Genomic DNA, 22860 nt, shown 5'->3' with positions numbered 1-22860 from the left:
GCCAGCATCTGGTCTGTCCCTGTCCCACTTGGCAGCGTGGTATCCAGCAGGAGCCCTGTTTTCCTTCAGGTGGCTTCTGCCTTATCTCTCCAAGGCTTTTCACCTGTTTTCTTATGTCAGAGTTGCTTTTGGAGCTGCATTGCTGCAGTGCCCAGCAGCCTTCCACCCAGGAGATGGGTGCCTATAGGTTGGGGTGTGAATCCCTTCCCCTTTCCTAATAGTGCTCCTCCAGAAGCTGAGATCAAACCAAAAAGGGAAGGAAAAAAAACAACAAACAAACAAACAAACAAAAAAAACAGCCCCAAACTCGGGATTTCCAGAGGCTGAATGGAGAAAGCACTGAGCACAGTGGTGGTGATGGGTGGCTTCCAGCTCTATGGGGTGGCCCTGCTCTTTTTCCAGCCGGTTTGTGGTGTCAGGGAGATAGAATAAAGTAAAAAGGAGAACAGAGAGCATAGGTTCCTGAACACTTCCACCATGAGGCTCTCACCTTGAGGGCAGGGATTTATTGCGTGGAGACCAGTGTTCCCAGAGCCCCACGATGTGGCATGACCACAGCTATGGGATCCCACCACCACCTCCTCTCCAGCCATTCTTCCATCACGTTTCCCAGTAGAAGAATGTGGGAGCCAGCAGGTGAGCCCCAAAGCCACCAACGAGGTGACAAAGGGATGGAAGAGAAGAGCTCAGATCCCAAACCATGATGTTGGAGCAGGTCCAGCATCCCAAATACTGAACCTGAATCTAAAACACTGCAATGGGCACTGCCAAGAACTTTGATCATTTATTATTATTTTTCCCTTGCGGGCACTGAAAATTGCTGCGTGGGATGGAGACTTGGAGGTGATTGATGGGTTTCTGGTGCTTGCCAAGTAGAAGTTTTCTTTTTATGGGCATTCAGCATCTGGGCTTGGGGAGCTGGTGCCCTATGAAAGGTGCACCAGTTGGCTTTGTGTGGACAGCAGAGAGTGTACCATGTTTAGGATAAAGAATTTCCTACCTTGGCTTTTTGGGTTGAGGTGCATCTTTCTAGACAAGACAGAGGTGCAGAGCCATGGGACTGGGACATCCCACCCCAGGCTGATCCATTTCTTCGGGGCCAGAAAATGGCCATAAAGCCAAGGCCACAGAGGCATCCTCCCATCCTGGGAAGGACATACAGCTGTGGGTGCCACCAGACTCAGCACCCAAGGTGTGCAGTGATGCTGGCTGGAAGTCAGTGGGGTTTTCCAGCAGGGAATGCCAACTCATCTTTCCTCTGCTGGGAATTTTCCATGGAGCTTCATGGCGTGGAAACACCCTGGAACGGAAAAAGCCCAGGAGGAAAGAAAGAAGACAGGAAGTTACTTGGCCAAGAGGGGTTGGCGTGGTCCCAAGACAAGGGATGGTGTTGGGTTCATACACAGCACCTGCAGCGCTGTACTGGGCTGGGATCCCAAACTTGTTCTTTTACCCTACATTTAAGGATAATCTGTTTAATACCCTCCATTTGATCTCCATCTTGAGAGGGACTAAGACAGGAGGGAGAAGGTACTGGCTCCTGTGCAAAAGGGGGTGGAGTAGGATGGAAAAAGACATCAGGGATGGGTAGGAGTCCAGAGAAGATAAATAAGGGATGGTTACTCCCTGCTATGCAAGATCTAGGGCAGGCAGGTCTCGGGTGGCTTCCTATGTTCTCCCTCGTTGGCTTTTCCTTCATGGAGGGATCTTGATTCTGGAACGGGGCTGCCAAAATTCTCCTTGCTTTGGGAAGAAATAGCGTTGGGAAAACGTCACCTAATGTAGTGATGTGTTGTGTCTCTTGGGGAATTACAACTGCTTGGCTGTTGCTGGGGGGATATCTCATTATCTGCGGTTAATTATCTAGAGATAATGACTCCTGCATCTATAATGATGCTTTTCTGGGTCCCGTTTGCTTTCCTGGGGGAGGAAGTGTGAATGCAAAGAGAGAAGCTCAGTGCCATGGGGTGCCTCATCCAGAGGTGTTCCCCACCAGGAGTGCCCCAGACCCACAGACATCAGCCCTCCAGGACCTTCCCATCCCCAGAATAATGGGGCCCTGAGGGGCTTGTTGAGGGCTCTGGGTCCTTAGGGAGGGGGAAGAGCTCCCTGGGGTGCAGCAGTCCTGTTCCTCGCCTTGCATGATGCAACCCCAGCATCCTCCATGGGAAATGTGCAGAGTGTGAATTAAGAACAGCTGCATGGCTCTCCGGCTCCAATTAACCTGATAATTAGAACTTCATCGAGGACATTGCTACCTCCAGGCGTGTCTCCAAGGGGAGAGCTGCTAACAAGGCTATGAGCTCCAGGATGGGGTCACTGCCACCAGCAGGTGGGAGGGGAAGGACAGGGCCATCCTGGAGAGAGAGTTTGAAAATCTGGGCTTTGTTTCAGTTTCAAGCAGGGCAGGAATGGGAGAAAATGTCCCAAAATCTCCAGAAGAAAACAAAACCCTCAAAGCGTGGTCCTCTGCATCACCATCCCAGCACCATTTGGCCATGCACTGCACCACAGGGAGCATCAGAGCATCACCGCCCAGAGACCATTTCCTCCCACCTGTCTTTATAATAATACCAATATATATTTACTAAAAAAGCTATTAAGAAAAAACACGTTGGGGAGAATGAGCTATTTGAGGAGGGACGTTATGTGGAGAGTAGTGTGTTTAGAATAAGTCATTGTAGAAGGAATAGAAGGAATACCCTGGAAATTAGAGGAGCTCTGAGAGCCTCTTGTCACACGTCACACCATTTAAGTGCCTTTGAAGGAGGAAAATGGTACTGGAGAGATTACAGGAAAAGAAAAATAGACTTAGCAGGACGAGAGCTGCTAAGAAATCTGGGAGTAATAATGAAAGATCGGATAAGGTTTAGTTGGATAGATGCTCTCTAATGCCTTTTCCAACCTTGATTCAGTGGTTCTGTGATTCAGCAGGCCGGCAGAGGGTGCCCACCCCTTGCAATGAACTGCTCCCAAGAGGAGTTCTCTTCAGTTCTTGAAACTTTCCCCATTGAACTCGGGGCCAAAAGGAAAATCGGGGTGAGGAAGAGCATTCCTGGCACAACTCCCAGCTTAAAGGGATTATCTGTCTCACCAACAGTCAACCCCCCCTTCTGTCCAGACTGGCAAAACCCACCACCGGTGACTTTTTCACGACCGTAAATCCAAATAAGGAGCTTTGCTCTCCCGTTTCCCGAAAGCTGGCCGAGTTCCATCGCAGCTCCTATGAATGAATGAAACCACGACCCGGATCCCAGAGCCCGACACCCGGCCTCGAGCTTTCTCCCACCTCCATCCACGATGGAGTTCAGGCACTGGAGGTTGCAGAGCCCCGACGCGCTCAGCGCACGTGTGGCGAGGCCGTCCCCTCCTCCCCCCTCCTCCGGCCGCCCCGCTGCCACCACCTCCTCCTCCTCCTCCTCCTCCCACTTCCTCCGCACAATGCGAGCAGCAGAGCGGGCAGCAGCACCGTGCCGGCCCCCCCCGGCCGCCCCCTCCCCGGCTCGGCCCCGTAAGATGCTCCGGAGGAGGCGGCTCCGCCAGGTGAGTGCGGGACAGAGCTCGGCAGTTCGGCTCCGAACCCCCTCCTCCCTCTCGGTTGCTGCGGGGCAGCTCTTGGTTACGGGATCCGGGCTCGCAGGCTTTTACCCATTTATGGCCAATGTAGAGCATGCGGTTGCTGCACGGGGCTGGTAGGTTTGCGTTTCGTTTTATTTTGTTTTGTTTTGTTTTTCCCTGCTGTAAAAAGCTGCTGCGGTGACCCCAAGTGCAGCGTTTTGCCATCCGTGCGCAACGCCGTTGGGTGCGAGATCTTAAAAAGCTGCAAAGTGAAAGTCCCGATGGGTTCCACCAGCAGGAAGGCTCTGCTTAGGATCCGTAGCCAACCGTCGCGCCCGCACCCGGCGGAGATATCGGGGAGGTGACCTCCTCGGCAGCACCCAAGGGCCCCGTGCCGTGTCACCTCCACCACCCTTGGGGACAGCGGGACGGGACACGTGGGCACGGCGGAGCTGGAGGCTCCCGTGTCCTCTTCGATGTGGGGTGAAACGAAAGTGATGGTGGGGTCACCGTCCCCAGTCGTGGGATTGGATTGGATGATCTCAGCGGTTTTTCCCGACCTGGATGATTCTGTGATGTTTCCCCGATGCTGGGAGGGGGGATTTAAGGATGGGTTTGGAGCTGGGGGGATGAGAGTGTTGGCGTCGCCCTATGTGGAACGGTTGCACAATGGTTCTTTGTAGATGAGTGCATTTCAGGGAAAGGGGAAAAGGAGGCACAGAAATTGGGTGAGTCATGACATCTGAGTGCAGTAGCCATCCCAAACGTTGGCAGTGTGGGGAAAAGGGGAAAGCCCCATCCCTCGTTGCACGTGGAGGTGGCACCTTTGGCTCCGTGTTCTGCTGGATGTGCCTTGGGATGCAGCCTCCCGCTCTGCAGGGCTCCTGTCGCCTTCCTGTATTTCTCCTCCCCGAAGTCCCAAATGTCCCTGCAGAGGGACCTGTAGCAGCACTAGGGGACACGAGGGGGGAAACATGTTCCCTCCCCAACCTCATCCGTGGGTTCAAGCGCCTTGCACTGCAAAGCCACCAAGCTTGGGTCCGCTTATCTACCCTAGCAAGCCTGCCCCGCTATCGGAGCCATTTCCCCTTCTGCGGACAGGGCTTTTATCTTATCTCCACGCTCTCTTCCTCCATTTCCTTCTCTGTTTCTCTGCTGATTCTTGCCACAAAAAGAAAAAAAAATAATAAGAGGGGGCGTGGAGAAGGAGGTGAGATCCCACCACTCTGAGCCTATCCGTGGGCCTGGAGGTTGTTGGGGGGGGTCCCGAGTGGAGCTGGCCCACGCTCGGGGGACGGCAGGGGATGCCTGGGGGTGTTTGGGTGGTGCTCTTGGGTGCATGGAGGGATGCTCAGGGCATCTCGGTGTGATGCCCAGGAGATCCTGGGGGATGCCTGCTGATGCTCCTGGGTGCATGGAGGGATGCATGGAGGGATGCTCAAGGCGTCTCGGTGGGATGCCCAGGAGGTGCTGGAGGTTCTGGGTGATGATGAGGAAGACCGGGCAGTGATGCAATGGTCTGCCAGCTCCACCTGCTGGCACTCAGCGCCTGGTGCTGCAGGTTCCCACCCCAAACCACAAGACGCCAAAAGGGTTCGAATAACTTCAGGAAAGAGAGAGGAGAATGCACCCTGCTGTGTCTGACCCGTTTTCTCCCTTTTCCCCACCCAGGAAGGCCAGCTGACCTCTCCCATCTCACACCTCGGTGGAGTATAAATGGCCTCAAAACGTCACTCAGAGCCTGTGGATGCCATCCTTTTTCACAAGCTACCTCGGCTGGAGGCTGAGCCCGACCCCGGCATCCCCTCCATTCCCTGCAAACCCAACCCTGCGCCCACAGCCGGCCCCGAAACCCACCTCGGCTACAAGGGCTCCTACTTCTCCTGCCCACAGGCAGAGGGACAGCTCCTACACTGCCTGCTCCGTCAGCCCCACAGTCCCACGGGCAGACCGGGTGCTGAGCAGACCAAAAATCACCCCATGTGGGACCCCCTGGTGGCACAGGACAAGTGGCCCAGCCAGCAGGGCCACCCCTTCCCCCTGAAGAAGCCACCAGCCGTCCCCAAGCCCGTGTATGCAGCCCCACTTTGCTTCTCACCGCTGAGCTCCCAGGGAGGTGATACCCTGCAGAGGGGGCCGGGGGCCGTGTCTGCTGTGCCCCCACCCTCCCCCGTCACCCTCTCCCACTATTACACTGCCTTTGAGAAATACCGTGGTCCCCCAGCTGTGCATGACCAGAGGAAGGCACCCGAAATCCCCACCTGCATCCCAGACCCCTGGATGAAGGCACACCGGGAGCATCCCTCTGCTTGCTACCCACAGTCCCCCTACCCGCAGCCTCCGGGCTCCTTCTCCTACAAAGCTTTCGGCTTCATGGTGAATGGGAAGTCTCCCTTATTTCCCAGCACTTACCTTAAGCCCCCAACCCCTCAGAGCCACTATCCCAGCCCCTTGGATTGCTTTGCGTCGAGGCCGGCTGCTCCGGGCACGCTGCCCTCTCTGAAAGCAATGGGACCACCAAGGGATTTTGAGCCTCCACCTCTGCCTCCAGCTGGGTACCTGCATCCAAATCCTGGATTCGCCTTCAGCCCCATGGATGCTGTGTTATTTACGGAGCATCGCAGCGATGGGCGAAAGGCACCGCTGGAAGCCCATGGAGGGAGGATGGTGATGAGGCACAGCAGCGCCTTCCACCCCATCCACACCCCATGGAAGACACCTGATGGGCTGTTGGGGCCATTTCCCAAAGGAGAAGCTGGCTACAGTCTGGATAAGGCTATGACGGCCAACCCCGTCCCCTGCCAGCAGCAGGTGGTCAAAGCTGGGGTCGGGGATGCCACCAAGGAGCACTTCGTCCCTTGTAGGGCCATCTGTCCCCAGGAGAGGCTGAGGGACCAACAGAGTGGTGATGTGTCCCCCCCTTCCCCACCGATGCCAGTGATCAACAAGGTCTTCAGCCTGGCGCCTTACCGGGAGTACCTGGAAGGGACCGGAGGCTCCACCGATGTCCCCAAGGAGCACCCACACGGGGACACAGCCACACCACAAAACACAAGCAGCGGTCAGAAGTCTGCTGGCAGCAAGGTGACATCCAGCTCTCTGCGTGGTGAAGGGGAAAGTTGTCACCACAGGATCCCAGAAGGTCCCAAGACAAAGCCCGTGTCCCCAGAGCCACCAGCAGGGCTTCAGGACAGCGGTGGGGAACCAACCCCTGGTGATGTGGCATTGGACTTGAGCTTGAAGAAGAGCTTGGCGACAAAGGGGAGCACCCACATAGAGGGGATGTTGGACCCAGGGGAGAAAGAGGGGCCACTGGGCCGGGTGGAGGCGGCTGAGGACACCAACGTGCCACTGCAGCTGGTGGAGGCAGGTGGGGACACCAAACCCCAGGTGCCACCCAACCAAGTGGAGGTGGGTGAGGACACCAAAGCTCAGGTGCCAGCGCAACTGGTGGAGGTCAGCTCTAGGGACAGGAGCCACTTCCAGAGCTCAGCTGCCTTCATGTTCAAGAAATACAAGATCCTGAAGTCCTGGGGACCCCCCGGTGCCCCCCAGCCCAGCTCCCCGCCACAGGCGTGGGAGGGGTCCCCCGGCACCTCTGTCCCACAGGAGCCTTGCCACAACACGAAGCCTGTGGACACGTCACCAGCGCTGCCCCAAGCCCCCCTGCCCACCACCCCCTGCCACATCCCAGCCCAGCCATGCGTAGTCAACCAGGGTTTCTCAGCCTTGCACATGTCCCTGTGCAGCATCATCTCGTGCTCGGTGTCCGCGTCCTCCCCGGAGCTGCTGCGGGACTGGCTGAGGAGGACAGAGCCAGGAGACACCCTGGCAGAGACACCCAGATCCCTTCCTAAATCCAAAAATGGCTCCAAACTCCCTGAGCCTCAGAAGCCCCCGAAAGGCAAGGAGATCTGGCTGGCATTCCGGAATGCAGCCGCGCTGCTCAGCAAGCTCCTGGCTCAGCTGGAGGCTTTTACCTTCACCCGCAAGTGTCCCTTTCCCTATGTGCTGCGGGCAGGTGCCATCTTCATCCCCATCCACGTGGTGAAGGAGAAGCTCTTCCCCGAGCTCCCCGGGGCCTCTGTGGACCAGGTGCTGCAGAAGCACAAAGTGGAGCTGCGGCCCACCACGCTCTCTGAAGAGAAGCTTCTGAGGGAGCTGGAGCTCAAGGGCTGCACCTCACGCATGCTGAAGCTCCTGGCTCTCAAACAGCTCCCTGAGATCTACCCAGACCTGCTGAACCTCCTGTGGCACCACTCCATTCAGCAGCAGCTCGGTAGGTAGCAGGGTGATCCCCCATCCCTTCCCCGTGGGGCTTGGAGAAGGATATCCCACTAAAACCCAAGGGTTCCCTACTAAAACCCAAGGCTGCCCTATTGCAACCCAAGAGTTCCCCTTTAAAACCCAAGGATTCCCCATTAAAACCCAAGATTTCTCTACTAAAACACAAGGATTTCCCATTAAAACCCAAGGTTTCTTCAGCAAAACCCAAGTATTTCTCGTTAAAACCCAAGGGTTCCCCACTAAAACCCAAGGATGCCCTACTGCAACCCGAGAGTTCCCCTATTAAAACCCAAGGATTCCCCACTTAAAACCACAAACACTGTCACTAAAACCTAAAGATGCCTCACTAAAACCTAAGGATGCCCCCACCAAAAATCAAGGGACGCCTCCACTCAAAACTTCAAGGATCCTTACTAAACCCCCAAAGATGCCCCTACTGAAACCCAAGGATCCACCACCAAAAACCAAAGATGTCCCCAGCAAAACCTCAAGGATTCCACACCAAAATCCCAAGGATGGCCCTACTAAAGCCAAGGATGCTCCAGTAAAATCATCCGGCATGGGGACTCAGTTGTGACAAAGTTCCCTTCCCCATTGCTCCCCATTAACTTCCCAAGTGCTTGACTGCCACGTTTCCCCAAACTGGGCTCCACATGGCACAGACCCTACAAAACACAGCCCCAAAACCTCTCCTGAGAAACCCCAAAGCTTCTCCCAAGAAAACCCAGCTCCTTCCTCCAGGCAAGCTCTCAGGAATGGGACAGTCCCACCCTGCCTTTGTGTCCCAATTGCTGCAACTGGAGGCATCACCGACAACTTTGTGTCTTACAGGGTCGAGGTCGGAGGCTGGACAGTAGAGGTGAGTTCTTTTTTTGTGCATTTATTGACACTTTTACATCTTTATACCCATATTATGCTTAATGTGGAGATTTGTGCCTGGGAGAATTTGGGTATGGGGAGGTGACAACACTAACAACCCCAGTTCTATGCAACCTGCTGCCCTCCCATTATGGGCTTTTGTCCTTTGGTTTCATTTTATCTCCTTAGTGCTAATTAATACTTGTCTTTTTTATTCAGGAATTTGACTTCGTCCATTGACTGCGCTGGACCACGGCACAGGGAGCGATGGTGGTGGGGCGAGAGCTTCAGTCCTGGCTGGGAAGGGGCTGCAAAGAAGAACTGAAGGACATTAACAACAAAAACACCCCCAAATGCTGCTGGCACCCAGAGAACGTGCCCAGGACAGACAGACTGCCTTCCCCCCACCCCACGGTGTAGAACCCTACAGCTCAGGTGTTGTTAGCAGACGAGGAACAAGTTCAGATGAGGGTTATGTTATTAATATTTTTTCACTACAGTAGTATTTATTTTAAACTAAGAATATGGAGAAAAAGGAGAAAAAAAAAAACAAAAAACCCACCCCCATGATTTTTCATAGCCAAATAGGGTCTCTCTCAGCATGGGGAGGCTGCTGCTGTAAAGGAGTTTAGAAAGCAGTGTTTGTTGATAAGTCTGTAATGTGGTTTTGTATACCAATAGACCTATGCATAAAGTCCCAGGGAAGGAAGTTATGTTGCCTTATTTAATGTTTTGTAAGACTGTGAGTCTCCAGAAGCACCTCATCTCATTAAAGGACTCATTTTCCAGCACCACGTTTCAGTCTCAGGTCATTGATTACAACAGACCCTTCCTAGGAATAGAACCACTTGGGCAGCCCCAAGAATATCCTTGATTTGATAGGGGCTGGGCCCAAAGGTTTTCATTGGTTGCTCACCTGGGGTGTTGATGGACTAATGGGGGTCAGCTGGCCAAGGGCAACTGGAAATGGGATAAAAGCAGAGGGCTTGGGTAGCTGGTGTGGTGCTTTCTCTTCTCATCTCATCAGGTGGGTTGGGGTTGGGGTTGGGGTTGGGTCTCACGAAGGTCCTCTTGCTCCTCTTTGCAGCTGTGCTGTCCCTATGGGCTCTCCAGAGCCAAGCTGCAGCCTGGTACCACCAGGCTCTGCAGGTGCCACATCCTGGTGGTGCAGAAGGATGTTTTGTGGCCGTGGGGGTACGGTCCCAGCTCTGTGCCCTGCTGCTGGGGGGCTGAGGTGTAGGGCTGTCCTGGTGCTGGCTGTTTGTCTGTCTGTTACTGCTCTGCCCCACATCATGGGCTCACTGGTGGCCTTGTCCCCTGGTGCCTCATACAAGAGGGGCAGCCTGGTGGCACTACATCGGGACCTGCTTGGCCAATCCAGGAGGGCACAGATGGGTGCTGAGGGCACCGTGGGCTGCTTCCATGGCAAAGAGGATTTGTGCAATAGCACAGATGCTGAGAGCCTGGTAACTCCAACTGAAGCCATGAAACTGGAGCTGGGTGCTAACAGCATGACTGCATCCAACTCACCTGCACCCAGCAGCTTCTCCCACGTCCAGAATGAAACTGTTGATGTTGCAGCCCCAACAAGGAGCCAAAGACTGGAGCAAACTTCCCAACTGGAGATCCTTCCAGAATCATCCCCAGTACTGCCAACAGCAGGGACATCCAGCTGGGATGGAAGCCATCCTAGCACTGTGTGGACACCTCCTGTCACACCTGGAGGAGCAGAAGCTGCTCTGGTGGTGGGCACCATTGGGGATGAAGCTCTGGGAAATGGATCTGGGCTTACAGACATCATTTCTTCGTCACCTCCTAGTGCTGCATCTCATAGTAGCAGCCACCTACATGTGCTGGCTCCATCCCTTCCTACAGAGGGGCTCAGGAGCTCTGCTGCCACCTTGGAGGAACGTAGTGATCCATCCCCTGCGCACCAGGCTGGCCCATCGCTCACCAAAGCCCCTCCTGTCCCTGTCTGGATGTGGTTCCCCAGCACCACAGGTCCTACTGAGGCTGGGGAGAGCTTGATATCTCCTGCTACAACCTCAGAGCCTGGAGCCACGGAAGCTGTGTACCCGCATGGAGCAGCTGTGGGGTCTTCCTGGTTTCCAAAAGCAGCAGATGTGAGCCAGGGCTTCCCAATGGAGTTGACCACCCAGATGCCTTCTCCAGCAGCACCTCCAGAGCATACTCTGGGCTCTGTGCATCCTCCCAGCTCCAAGACTCCTGCTGCAGGACCTTGTATCAGTTCTCCATCCCCAACTTACCTGCTAGCTTCCATTACCACCACTCATGCCCCAAGCTCTCAGACCTTAATTGCATCAGCATTGCTCACATCTGCTCATCCAAAGTCCAGCCCTTCTCCTGCCACCTCCCAGCACCCCTCTGCAGACAGAGCTGATGTCCCCACAGCCACCAGCTCAGTGGTAGCAGGAGAAGTCTTCACTCCAGAGCAACTCGTGACAGCCTCGGGCAATGCTGGATCCATGGGGACAAAGATCCCTGTGCACACCTTGCCCTTGAGTTTCAGGCTCTTGGGTATTGCCTTCACTGAAGATCTGAGCAAAAAGTCTTCGAGGAGCTACAAGGAGCTGGAGAAAGAAGTGAGGATGATGGTGAGTGTGGGCTGAGCCCTCTGGAGCTGGCTTCTGGGCTTGCTTAGGGCTGATGGGCAAAGCATGAATACAGGAGCCTCTCACCACCAGCTGCTTCTCTATTCCAGCTGCACCAGATGCTGTCCACCTATGATACCTTCCTCCAAGCAAATATCCTTGGGTTTAAGTGAGTAGGGTTGATTAGGGTTGATGGGATGGGACCTTATGGCTGTGCAGATCCAAACCTTGGGACCTTCTTCTCACCCCCAGGAATGGCTCAGTGCTGGTGCAAGCACAGGCTGTGTTCCTGGGGGAGGCTCCCAGCAGCTCCCACCTCATCCGCACGCTGGTGGCAGGGGCGAGCTGGGGGCATGATGCCTTCAGCTGGTGGCTGGAGCCTCATTCCATCAGCTCCAATGGTAAGCAGAGCAGCTGCCACTCAGTGTCCTCCCTGTGCATTGACAGAACCCCAAACCCATGCGGTGGGGTCTCAGGCTTCCCCCTAACCTCCCCATCTGATCCTATCCTTGACCTGTCTGTGGGAGGCTGTACAGCTTGATCCCTCCCACCATCTGGTACTGGTTTTGGTATGAGGTCAGGGCTTGATGCATTTCCCAAGGAAGACGTAGGTGTGAATGGCATTCTCAACTCTTCTAGGCTTCAACATGGAGAGCCTGGACCCTGAGAAGCTGTCCATCTCCTTCACAGTGCTGGGTGGGATGGAGCCTGCAGAGAGGCTGGTTGGTGAGGTATGGTAGCTGTTCCCCCATGCCAAGTGGGTTGGAGCAGAGTGATGGCTTCTCATCTGGAGCCTGTCAAAAAGTGAATGCATCTTCATAGCTCTGCTCTGAGGCTGGGGGTGAGCTCATCTCCTTCTCCTGCAGGTGATGCAGTCTCTCAGTGCCCTCTACCCTGTGAGGAACATCACTGTTGGCCAGCTCAGGTATGGTAGGCAGCTGCCCAAATCTTGGTCTTCCTCTATGTCTATTATGGCCATGAGCAGCTCAGCAGGACGGAGGAAGGCCTTACTTAGAGCTTCTCTCCTCACAGAAAAGCCAATGGAGACCTGGAGATGGCTGGGGACATCTATCTGGACACCACCACCCATGCCAACATCACTGCAGTCCTGCAGGCACTGACTGCCCTTGCCACATGCTCTGTGGACCTGAGCTCTCTGTCAGTGCAAGGTAAGGATGCTGTTCCCATAGGTGACGGTGCTGGTGGCTGTTCCTGCTCACCCAGCTCTCCTCCTGCCTCCCCAGGGACCAGGCTGCAGCTGCAGGTTTACCCACTCTCCTTCCTTGTCACCAATTGGCATTTCAGCAAGGAGCTGCTGGATCCACTCACTGCTGAGCACCAGGAGCTCAGGAGGGCTCTTGGAAATGTGGTAGGTGGGGAAGCACTGGGGTCCTCCTCAGTGCTGGAGGAAGGGCTCTGCCTTGTGGTCACCCCACAAACCCCAGCAGTTATCACCTCCTTGACTGGGCTTGTATGGGTGAGATGTCTTTTCCCTGTTTGGGGCTGGAGAGTGATGGGATGCTGAGCAAAACCTTTCTTCTAGGTGGCAAAAGCCCTGAGAGACAATGTGAGCTTCCTGCAAGTGGTGATAAGAGGATTCCTGTGAGTGAAAGGGCTGGTGAAAAGGGTACAAAGCTGGGGAGGTCTTGTGGGCATCCTTTGCATCCCGAGGAGCAGATGCAAACTTAACACCCTCACTGAGTTGGGAGCTGTGGATGCTCATTAGGACCAGCTGATGCTGGAATTCATCCCAAGCTTCTCCACAGGCCTGGCTCCCTGCTGTGCCATGGGGATGCAGTGTTCCAGCCCCCTGCTCCCAGCAGCCTGGAGGTCCTGGAGGCTCTTGTTCTTGCAGTTGGGCCAGACAAGGTTTTGGCTGACTCAGACTTCCAGGTGGATCCATACTCCATTTCGGTAGGAGGTGGGTGAGCTTCCTTTAGGGTGTGGGAACAGCAAACCCAAATCAAGAGTGCTAACAGCTCTGTTCCACCCCAGAGGACACTCTGGAGCCCCCTCCTGCCCCTGGCTTTCCTGAGTACGGCGTGTCCATCATAGTTGTGTGTGGCCTCATCATCATCACCATTCCTATCATCCTGCTGCTGGTAAGGGTGATGACTGTCTCCTCTGTGGGATGAGGTCGTGGTGGGTACAAGGGCTGTGGTGCTGAACTTCGATAAAAGAGGGACCAGAGGGATTTCTGGAGGTACCACTGCAGCCCTCTTCTCCCCCAGTGCCTGAGGACCAAGAGGTTTGGCCGGAGTGATGTGGCCGTCCTGTGGGACAGGAGAGACCCTGAAGCAGGGACACAAACTCTTGAAATGGAGAACCAGGGGTTCTGGGCAGCCTCTGATGAGGTAAGTGGCTTTTATGGGGATGAATGGACTCTGGGTTGGTTTCTTGGGACTGCAGCCTGGAAGCTCAGTAGGTCACTTCATTGGGTCTCAGTGGCACGTGCAGATAGATGGTCCTGTACAACCCCAGGGTCTGGTGGGGGTTTGAGCTTCTTGAGCCCCATCTGTGGCTGTTGAAAGGGGATGTGGTTCCTGCTGAGAGTCCTGGAGCTCACAGCTACTTCTCCCCTTTCTGCCTTCAGGTCACTGAGGAGACTCGTGAGTGCTGGCAAAGGGAATCTGTGGCCTGTTGAGACGGCTTGCAGCTGCTGGGGCTGAAGCAGAACCGAAGTCTGTTTGGGGACAGATGCTGAGAAGCTGTCTCTACTCACCCTCTGGTTTCGGATGCCAGATATTCTCTGAGAATAGCGTAAGGAAAAATTAATTTGTATGTTAACCCTTAATAAACTATTTACAAACTATCACAGCTAGCTCTGATTTTGCTGTGTGGGGGGTGTTGAGCCTTCTGCCTTGTGCTGGGCTCCCGTTGACCGAAGTATCACCCCTCCTTTTGGCTCCTACAGCTCTGCTGTGCAGCTGAGAGCTGCCCTACTGCTCCGAGCTTCACCACCTTCAGTCTGTTTGAAGTAATCGAATCTTGGGTCTCCGAATTCAGCTTGTGCTCTGTGTTATCAGCTCCTGCCTTGGTATTCAGACCGATAACCGTAGTGACACTCCCCTCACCCTTCCCCACGCGCTGCCTCTCACTCTACACCCCCATTCCCTTCCGCTGCTGTACTAAGGCTCCTCTTCCCTGGGGCTGGACACGCCCCCTTCTCACCGCCGCCCAATCACGTCTCACAATCCCGCGCAGCTCGACCAATCCTCGCCCCAGTGCTCTCCAAGTAGACCCGCTCCCTGGAGTGGGCGGGAGGTGAAGAGCGCATGCGCAGCCGTGAGCGGGGCGGACCGGAGTGAGAACTGAGGGTAGGAGCGCAGGAGTGCTGGGAGGTGCGCTACTGTGGGCGTGGCCTAGATAATGGGCAGGACCATTCCAAGCCGCGCCCACTCCTTTAACTGCCCTCCAGCGCCACCTGGTGTTGAGCCCGCGTAAAATGGAATAGAAGAAGCCCCGAACAACGTGTTTTAATGGTTTCCGGTTTTGTTGTTGTTTGTCGGGATTTTTGCTTTTTTTTTTGTTTTTAACAACTCGTGAAAATAATGATTTCAATAATAAACCAGGCGTCCTGTTGTCCTGAGGGCTGTGCACGGAGCCCGAGTTTCTGGGGAAGTGCCTCCAACTCTTTGCTGTCTTCATCCTGGTGGGAGGCAGTGTGGGGTGTGTGGCGTTGCCTGAACCCCCCCAAAATACAGGAAGGTTTAAGCTACCGAGCTCCCTATTGCTAAACATGCGACCTGCCAGCTCGGTAGCAAGCCTTCCATTATTCCAGCTAAAACTTATCATCAGCTTCCATCAGAAAACAGAAAAACAACGCAGGTTAAGGAAAAGTTAAGTATAAAAATATTTCAAACAGTCACTCTCGCTTCTCTCTAGATACTGTGAAGCAGTCGTGGGTGGTGTTTTGAGGTGGTTTCTGGGCTTGTGGTGGGGCACTGGAGGAGCCTGGGCAGCCCCGCTTGGCTCAAGATCTGCAAGAAGAAATATAAACATTTGGGACTGATAAACCTGATCTTAAAGCTGGGAGGAATTTGATTAAAATCTGCATTGCAGCTTTGATTTTTTTCCCCAAAACAATGAGAAAGCAGAAAAAGTGCCATATAACAAGCAGGAGTGATACAAGCACGGTACCAGCCCCCAGCCTAACCCTTGGCCATCTCCAACCCAAAGGGATAAAAAGTATTAACCCCTCTATCCCATCTTATCATTATAAGGATAAACTCAGATCGTTCAGACAGACAAATCAGCAGACAGACAACTCCTTACTGGGAGATCTTGCAGTTTGTCGTGGCGACGTAGCGGCCAGTGTAGTGGATGTTGCACCGCACCACGTTGTTGGTGAAATCTGACTCCAAGACAATGTATTTGGGGTTCACTTGGACCTAAACGGGGAAAAAGCCCATGTTAAAAAATGAATGAATGGTAAAGAAGACCCTCCCAAAAATGAGACCCTAAATCAGTACCACCTAAAGCCCCTCCATCACCTTTAGGACGTAATTCCCCGGCTGCACATCCGTGATATCGATCCACTGGCAGTCAATGTCGGCGTTGTAGGTGTCGTAGCACCCTGGGCTCAAGCCCTGCGGGAAGGGAAATGGGTTTGGGGGCTGGCCCTCAGCACCTCTCCAAGCCCTGCTGCATCCCCAGCCACGTGTCCCCATCCCACCTGGGTGTGGGAGGTGCAGGCGTAGCGCTTCAGGTTGCCGAAATCACAGGTGGTGTCCTCCAGGCAGAAGCTGGCCTTGTGGCCCTCGGCCACCTTCCTGCCCGTGGTGGCATCCAGCAGGTCGTAGTGGCTGAACTCATCCATGCTGTGGTAGTGCCTGCAGGTGGGAGGGAGTGGGGTGACCGTGCCCCTGCCAGTCATGCTGTCCCCTCCACAAATGTGGGTTTTGGGGCTACGAGTGGCTCTGCGACAACCCCACGTCTGTGCCAGCACCAAGCGGTGACGTTAGTCAGAGAGGTTTGGTGGCTCCTGGAGCAGAGGCAGAGCAAGCAGACCCCCACAAAGACCCTGGAGCAGCAAAGAGATGAAGCAAGGCAGAAAACCAAGGGAAAATGCTGTTAGTAAAGCAGAGAAGATGCAGAACGGAGCAGAAAACACACAGGGGACAGGCGGTGGGGACACGTGGGTGTCCTCAACTCACTGGTGGCAGCTATGCCACTCCCAGCTGTGCCGGGGACGGCTGGGCAGGAAGTCAGCTGTGCCCTGGTTCTTCACCCGCTGCGGGAACCGCAGCAGCACCCGCACGTCATAGTCTGTGGCTTCGGGGGTGTAGGCAGTGCTGGGGAAAGTGGAAGTTGGAGATGGTCCCTTTTCCTTTCCCCATCCCCTTCTCCTCCCTTCCCTTTTTCCCCTCCCTCTCCTTCATCCTCCTCCTTTATCCTCCATCCTTCATTCTGTATACCCCATGCTCCATTTTTCATCCTTCTCCTTTTCTATCCTTCATTCATTCTGTCCTTTCATCCCTCTTCCTTTATCCTCAATCCTCCTCTTTCATCCTCCATCTTCCTCTCTCACTCTTCATCCTCCACCCTCCCTTCATCTTTCACCCTCCATCTTTCTCTTTCTTCCTTCACCCTCCATCCCTCATCCTCCTCCTTCATTCTCCGTTCTCCTTCATCTTCCATCCTTCACCCTCCACCCTACTCCCCACATTTCCAGCCAAGCCCCTCCATCCTCCCATCACTACCCTTGGCAGGAGCACCAGAGCAGGATCCTCCTCTCCCTCTGTCGCCTGGACACAGAGACACCCAGCACCCCTGAGACATTTGGCTCCATCTGATGCCCACCCCATGCCCTACCTGGCCAGGCACTTCTCCTCGGCGGCGCAGCGCAGTGAATAGAGGTGAGCTCGCTGCACGTAGGTGGATGCTTGCACATAGTTGGGGTCGGGCACCAGATCAGGGAGACCTGCAGGAGGGACACACAGCCTGGTGGTTTGCGAGCAGACAGACAGATGGACAGACAGATGCAGCAGTGGTGGTGCCTTCAATTTCTAAAACTCTTACAGAGGGAAGCAGGAGCAAGAGCATCATGCCTTGCCAGTCCTTCATCCCAAAAACACCTTTCAACAGCTCCTCTGGGACCACCAGCATGCTGACCCCAAAAGTGCCTTTGGATATGGCCATCAAGAGGATGCAGTACAAGGATGGGTGGGGGTGCACTCTCCAGGTGCTCCATGCCTCAGTTTCTTTCATTGCAATCCTCTACAAAGCAAAGCCCTGCCCTGCACTCTGACAAACAATGCTTGGCCTCTCACTTTTCTGTGAGCTAAATAGCTCATCTTCATCCTTATCCTCACCCTCATCCTTCTTATCTCCATCTCCATCTTCATCCCCATTCCCATCCTAGTTCTCATCTTCATCTCCATCTTCATCCCCGTTCCCATCCCAGTTCTCATCTTCATCTCCATCCTCATCTTCATCCTTCTCAACTCCATCTCCACTCTATCTCCATCCCCATTCTCATCCTCATCATTCTCATCACCAACCCCTTCCTCATCCCCCCTGCCATCCTCATCTGCACCATTCTCACCCCTACCCTCATTCCCACTTCCATCTGCATCTCCATCCTCTTCCTATCCCCATTCCCATCTTCATCCCCATTCTCATCCTCATCCTCATCATCCTCATCCCCATTCCCATCCTGATCATTTTCATTCCTAAACCCCATCCCATCTCCATTCCCATTCCCATCTCCATCCCATTTCTCACCCTCGTTGTTCTCACCCCATCCCCATTCTCACCCTCACCGTCCCCATCCCTACCCCATAAGCCAGTCCAGCTCCTCCCTTAGCACCAAGACCATCCAGCATGTTGTATTTTTTCCCTCCCATTTCCCCCCCTTTATTTTCCATTTTTTTCCACGGGCAAGAAGAACAATGCCTTCTTGTTTCCCAGCCTGGCTTCCCTCGAGGGATCACGTCACTCGATTGGAGCTCGTTTCCTGCCCCGCTGCTTGGTCATCGCTGCTGATGTAATGCCCAGGGGGGTCTGTGGGGCGAGGGGGAGGCAGGAGGACCGAAGGCAGTTTTACCCTTGCAAAATTGAACAAAACAATAACACAACAGCGCCCAAACGAGACCCTACGGGGTGGCTGAGCTGCGTTTCGGGGCTGAGCATCCACAGCTGGTGCCTGTCCCGTCGTGAGATGCTGGGAGAGAAACGTTTGTTCTGATTTATAGAATAACTCTTCCTCTGTGCTGTTGTTTACAGTAACTTCTTGGATGCTCAGCAGAGAAACCCGACTCCTTTCCCAGAGAGGATTTCCCCCCCCCCCAGAAGTGATGCCGGCCCCGCTGTTATTGTAGGGTCACCATCCCAGCCCGTCTGTGGGCACCGAACGCCCCAAGCAGCCCGGCCAGATCTTCCTTTTTGCTGACCTATGCTTTTTTCCACCTCCTGCAAACCCGGACCTGGCAGCCCCCAGCTCCTGCCTCCAAAAAGGGACAACCACAGCAAGAAAATGTTTGTTTTTCCTCTCCTCCCCTTTGCCTCTCGGCCTGCCCAGGGAGCTGCCAGAGAAGATTTCCTTCTCATGCACCGTGAAAATTAGAATAATACCAAGCCAGGCCTGCTCCCCGCCGTGCTGTTTGTGCAGGTGTGCAGGGCTTAGCTGAAAAAACCCACTTTTACGAGCCTGAATGTAGGGATCGGGGCTGGCCCCTTCCCCAGCACCCCCTGCAAGGGAGAATCATGAGATGATTGGGTTGGAAGAGACCTGCAATTCCCCCCCAGCTCCAACCCCTGTCGTGGGCTGGGTGCCCCCACCAGCTGGGGCTGCCCATGGCCCCATCCACAGCCTTGGGCACCTCCAGGGCTGGTGCACATCCACCACTTGGAGAAAGCAGGATCCAACCTGGCAAAAGAGACCCGAAAGACGCAGGAATCCCGTATCCATCCCAATTGCTCCCACCTCCGTTTGTCCATCTGCAGAACGGGCGCAGTGCTGGGGAGCATCGCCCCAGGCAAAGGGTTTGGGGCCACAGGTTTCATTGTAAGCGGTGGGAACCGGGGAGGAACGTGCTGGGCCCAGCAGTTGCTAAGTGACCCACGTATAAACACAGCCATCCAGGGAAAATAAAGTTAATGGGAGCCATGTGGAGGCAGGAGGAGCCCGGCACCCCCACCCCACGCATCCCAACCTGAGCATCCTCAGCAGGGAGCTCCCATCCAAGCGAAAAAAAACCAACCTGCAGACCTCAAGGCCAGAAGGCTGGAAAGCAAAGAGGCGGTGCCAGAGAAAGAAAAAATCAACCGAAAACGGGATTTTTCCCTCTTTTCTGTCTGCAGAGACGGCCAGATGTCTTGGCCAACTTCGGCTTCATAGGAGCTGACTCACTGCTCTGCAACATTCAGCTTCGCCCAAAGCGACGCCCGCTCTGCGCTCGTCATCCCGAAAGCTTCCCGCAGGTAGAAGAGTCACAGCCTTCAGGAAAGGACAAAAAGCCAACAGACAAAAATCTATCTCTCTATATATAGGAGAGAACTGGGAGGAAGAAAGGAGGAGGAGGGCCGGGTTGTTTTTATTTTAGAAAGTTCACATGTTCAGTATTGCAGCCGGATGAGAATACAGACAGACCCCGCTTGCCTTCACCCTCGGAGCGGGGCCAGAGGGAGATGAGGTCAAACCCATAAAATCAGCCTTTTGTTCGGCACTGCTCATACAAAACGTGGTCCTGGAGGGACCATGGAGCCTCGCGTGCCCTCCGAGGGTGGAATTTTCCACAGCCTCCTGGCGCAGCCACGCTCTTCCCAGCGCCGGAGGAAGCGGCTCCAGGTATGGGGTCGGGATAATGGACCCAACATGTCGGATTGGAGGGATGTGAGCTTCTTGCTGCGTCCATCCAGGATGCTGGTTGGGGTGGGGAGAGGCCGCTGTCAGCCCCTCAGATCCACCTGGATAAAGGCACGGCGACGGGATCGCTCCGCTCACCCCCAGGTGGCCCAGCCAGCAGCGAATGCCGAGCATTCCTCACGGAGCCAGGCAGGATTAGGGGTGTTTGAACAGATTAGGAGCATAATTAACACTTGGTTCTGCTCCCAAAAGTTGGGAGCAATTAAAGGAGGGTGGCTCCACAGGTGACAGGTGACCCCGAGCCCCTGGGACGTGTCACCGTCCCTATGTCAGATCCTGCTTCCAGCTTGGAGGCTCCGTTGATCCCAATTCCTTCTTTTTATTTATGACCTGAGTGTTGCCACCCCAAACCCTTTCCCACACATCTCCTGTGGGGCTGCACAGACCTCTCGCTGACCCAGGCTGGCCACTCATGCCGTGTTTACTTGTTTGCACGCAACGGGGCTGGGACGAAGCACGGCTTCTCCAAGGAGGATCCATCTGAGATCGGCTTTTCCCAGAAACCAGGGCCGGGCTGGATGTTACGGGGTCAACTGAGTCAGAGGCTCCAGCTGAGGAGGGTTACCCATGGGGCAGGCAAGATGCAGATCCCCCAGGCTGTCGCTCCTCACGTTTCAGCACGGAGCGAAACACTCTCAGCACAACTCAGCCAAAAGCCACAGGATTTCATCAGGATTGGGGTCAGTAGGGCGCGTAGCTGCGGTGTCCCTGCTGGGACTTTTGCTGCACGTCTCCCTCGAGGGCTGGGGCTGATGTTCTACCCCATGGGTGTAGGGTGAGCAGGGACACGGCACGCAGCCACCCCCTGAGCACAGCGTGTCCCCGTCCCTTAGCACACATCTATAACCACAGGAGGACGCAGGGCAAGGCACAAAACCACCCCCCAAACACAAGAGGACCTGGGATGTGGCACACGACCAACCCACCAACACAGGAGGACCCTCGCCCACGTGCATCCCAAAGGTGTAGGATCACCTGGAACATGGCACAGAGCCATCCCATAATTACAGGAGGACCTGAGACATGGCACAAAACCACCCCACAAAGCACAGTGTCCCCATCCCTCGGTACACATCTAACCCACAACTGTAGGACACCGCACAGTCCCATTCCATGGCCACAGAAAGACCTGGGAAACAGCACAAACCCACCCATAGGTGCAGGAGATCTTGGGACACAGATCTACTCCATGGACACAGCAGGACCTGGCCACAGCACAGACCAACCCCATGGGCACAGTAGGACCTGGAACATGGCACAATCCACTCCATCGACAAGCAAGACCTGGGTCATGGCACAGACCAACCCCAAGGACACAGCAGGACCCGGGACAAGGCAGAGACCCACTTTGTGGATGTAGTAGGGTCTGGACATGGCACAGACAAACCCCATGGACACAGTAGGACCTGGGACATAGCACTGACCCACTGCGAGGACACAATAAGGCCTGGGACATGGCATCAACCCACTCCATGGACACAATAGGACCTAGGTCATGGCACAGATCAATCCCATGGACACAGTAGGACCTGGAACATGGCACAGATCCACTCCATGGACACAGTTGGACCTGGGACATAGCACTGATCCACTTCATGGAGACAGCTGAAACTGGGACATGGTACAGACCAGACCCCACAAACACATCAGGACACGGAACACGGCACAGACCAACCTCATGGACACAGCAGAATCTGAGACACAGCATCAACCCACTCCATGGACACAATAGGACCTGGGTCGTGGCACAGACCAACCCCATGGACACAGTAGGACCTGGGACAAGGCATCAACCCACTCCAGGGATGCAGTAGGGTCAGGACACAGCACGGAACCAACCCCACGGACACAGTAGGAACTGGGACATAGCATCAACCCACTCCATGGACACAGTAGGACCTGGGACATGGCATCAACCCACTCCATGGACACAATAGGACCCGGGTCATGGCATGGATCAACCCCATGGACACAGCAGGACCTGGAACAAGGCAGAGACCTACTCTATGCCTGGCCACACTGGGATACACACGTCTCCATTCTCCACCACCCAACCCATTCTTCCCACATCACACAGTGTCTCCGACAGCCCTCACCCACCACACCACGACAACATCCCCACCAGACTTTGTTTCAAAGACCCCGGAGCTGCTACATCCAAGAGCCAGGAGCACCCCGAGCATCACCTCGCCCCACAGAACCCCACAACTCACCCCGTCCTCCATGGCTGGGCCTGTAGACGCTGCCCACGCTGAGCCGTGCCTGGTTGTCAGGGACAGCCTGTGCCACCTCGGGGCTCCTGGCAGGCACAAAGACATCGGGACGCACCGCCCCATAGGGTTCCAACGCCCGGAACGGCGGCTGCGCCTCGTAGGGCTGATACTGATTCCCATAAGCCGTCCCGCTCACCGGCTGGGACCCAACTGGAGGCTGGAGGTTATCGTTGGTGATGACCGTGCCGCGTTGGTTGGTGCTGTACGCATCCGCCGTGCCGTGCTCGGGGAGCAGCCCAGCATCGTGGTACAGGCTGTGCGAATAGCGGCGGTCCAGGCCGTCCTGCGGGGCGGCGTGGGGCCGCTCGGGATAGAAGCCCTGCGCTCTGTAGGGGCTCTGCTCCTCCCCGTAGTCCTCGTAGCGGGCGCGGGGCTGGAAGGGGTACAGCACGCCGGCCCCCGC

At 55.1% G+C, this 22860-nt stretch overlaps 3 protein-coding genes across 4 annotated transcripts; 2 read left to right on the top strand and 1 right to left on the bottom strand.

Annotated features, from left to right (window-relative positions):
• The first annotated feature begins 3424 nt into the window (after positions 1 to 3424).
• C12H15orf39 (chromosome 12 C15orf39 homolog) lies at positions 3425 to 9494 on the top strand. Of its 2 annotated transcripts, none has more exons than XM_010717174.2 (4): positions 3425 to 3543; positions 5230 to 7837; positions 8677 to 8704; positions 8923 to 9494. In XM_010717174.2, exons 2-3 carry the CDS (start codon positions 5275 to 5277, stop codon positions 8700 to 8702), a joined length of 2589 nt encoding a protein of 862 aa, XP_010715476.1. In that variant the 5' UTR covers positions 3425 to 3543; positions 5230 to 5274; the 3' UTR covers positions 8703 to 8704; positions 8923 to 9494. The 2 variants fall into 2 exon arrangements, with proteins under 2 accessions (XP_010715476.1, XP_010715477.1); XM_010717175.2 differs by lacking the exon at positions 3425 to 3543 and adding an exon at positions 3550 to 3692.
• Positions 9495 to 9544: 50 nt separating this feature from the next.
• LOC104912752 lies at positions 9545 to 14127 on the top strand. The gene is made up of 13 exons (XM_010717172.2): positions 9545 to 9730; positions 9791 to 11318; positions 11426 to 11484; positions 11568 to 11716; positions 11955 to 12046; positions 12182 to 12240; positions 12348 to 12484; positions 12560 to 12684; positions 12859 to 12917; positions 13082 to 13236; positions 13311 to 13417; positions 13547 to 13669; positions 13909 to 14127. Exons 1-13 carry the CDS (start codon positions 9639 to 9641, stop codon positions 13957 to 13959), a joined length of 2736 nt encoding a protein of 911 aa, XP_010715474.2. The 5' UTR covers positions 9545 to 9638; the 3' UTR covers positions 13960 to 14127.
• A 699-nt stretch (positions 14128 to 14826) lies between these two features.
• Positions 14827 to 22857, bottom strand: LOXL1 (lysyl oxidase like 1; the record flags this gene model as incomplete). The annotated part of the gene is made up of 7 exons (XM_010717233.3): positions 14827 to 15295; positions 15591 to 15706; positions 15809 to 15904; positions 15991 to 16147; positions 16472 to 16609; positions 17130 to 17238; positions 22398 to 22857. Coding segments are annotated over 7 exons (1083 nt in total), but the record flags the coding sequence as incomplete, so codon positions are not given.
• Positions 22858 to 22860: the final 3 nt, after the last annotated feature.

This window comes from Meleagris gallopavo, chromosome 12 (genome assembly GCF_000146605.3).
Source record: "Meleagris gallopavo isolate NT-WF06-2002-E0010 breed Aviagen turkey brand Nicholas breeding stock chromosome 12, Turkey_5.1, whole genome shotgun sequence".
Taxonomy (NCBI): Eukaryota; Metazoa; Chordata; class Aves; order Galliformes; family Phasianidae; genus Meleagris; species Meleagris gallopavo.
Note: the sequence above shows the minus strand (reverse complement) of the source record. Positions and strands in the feature narration are given on the sequence as shown.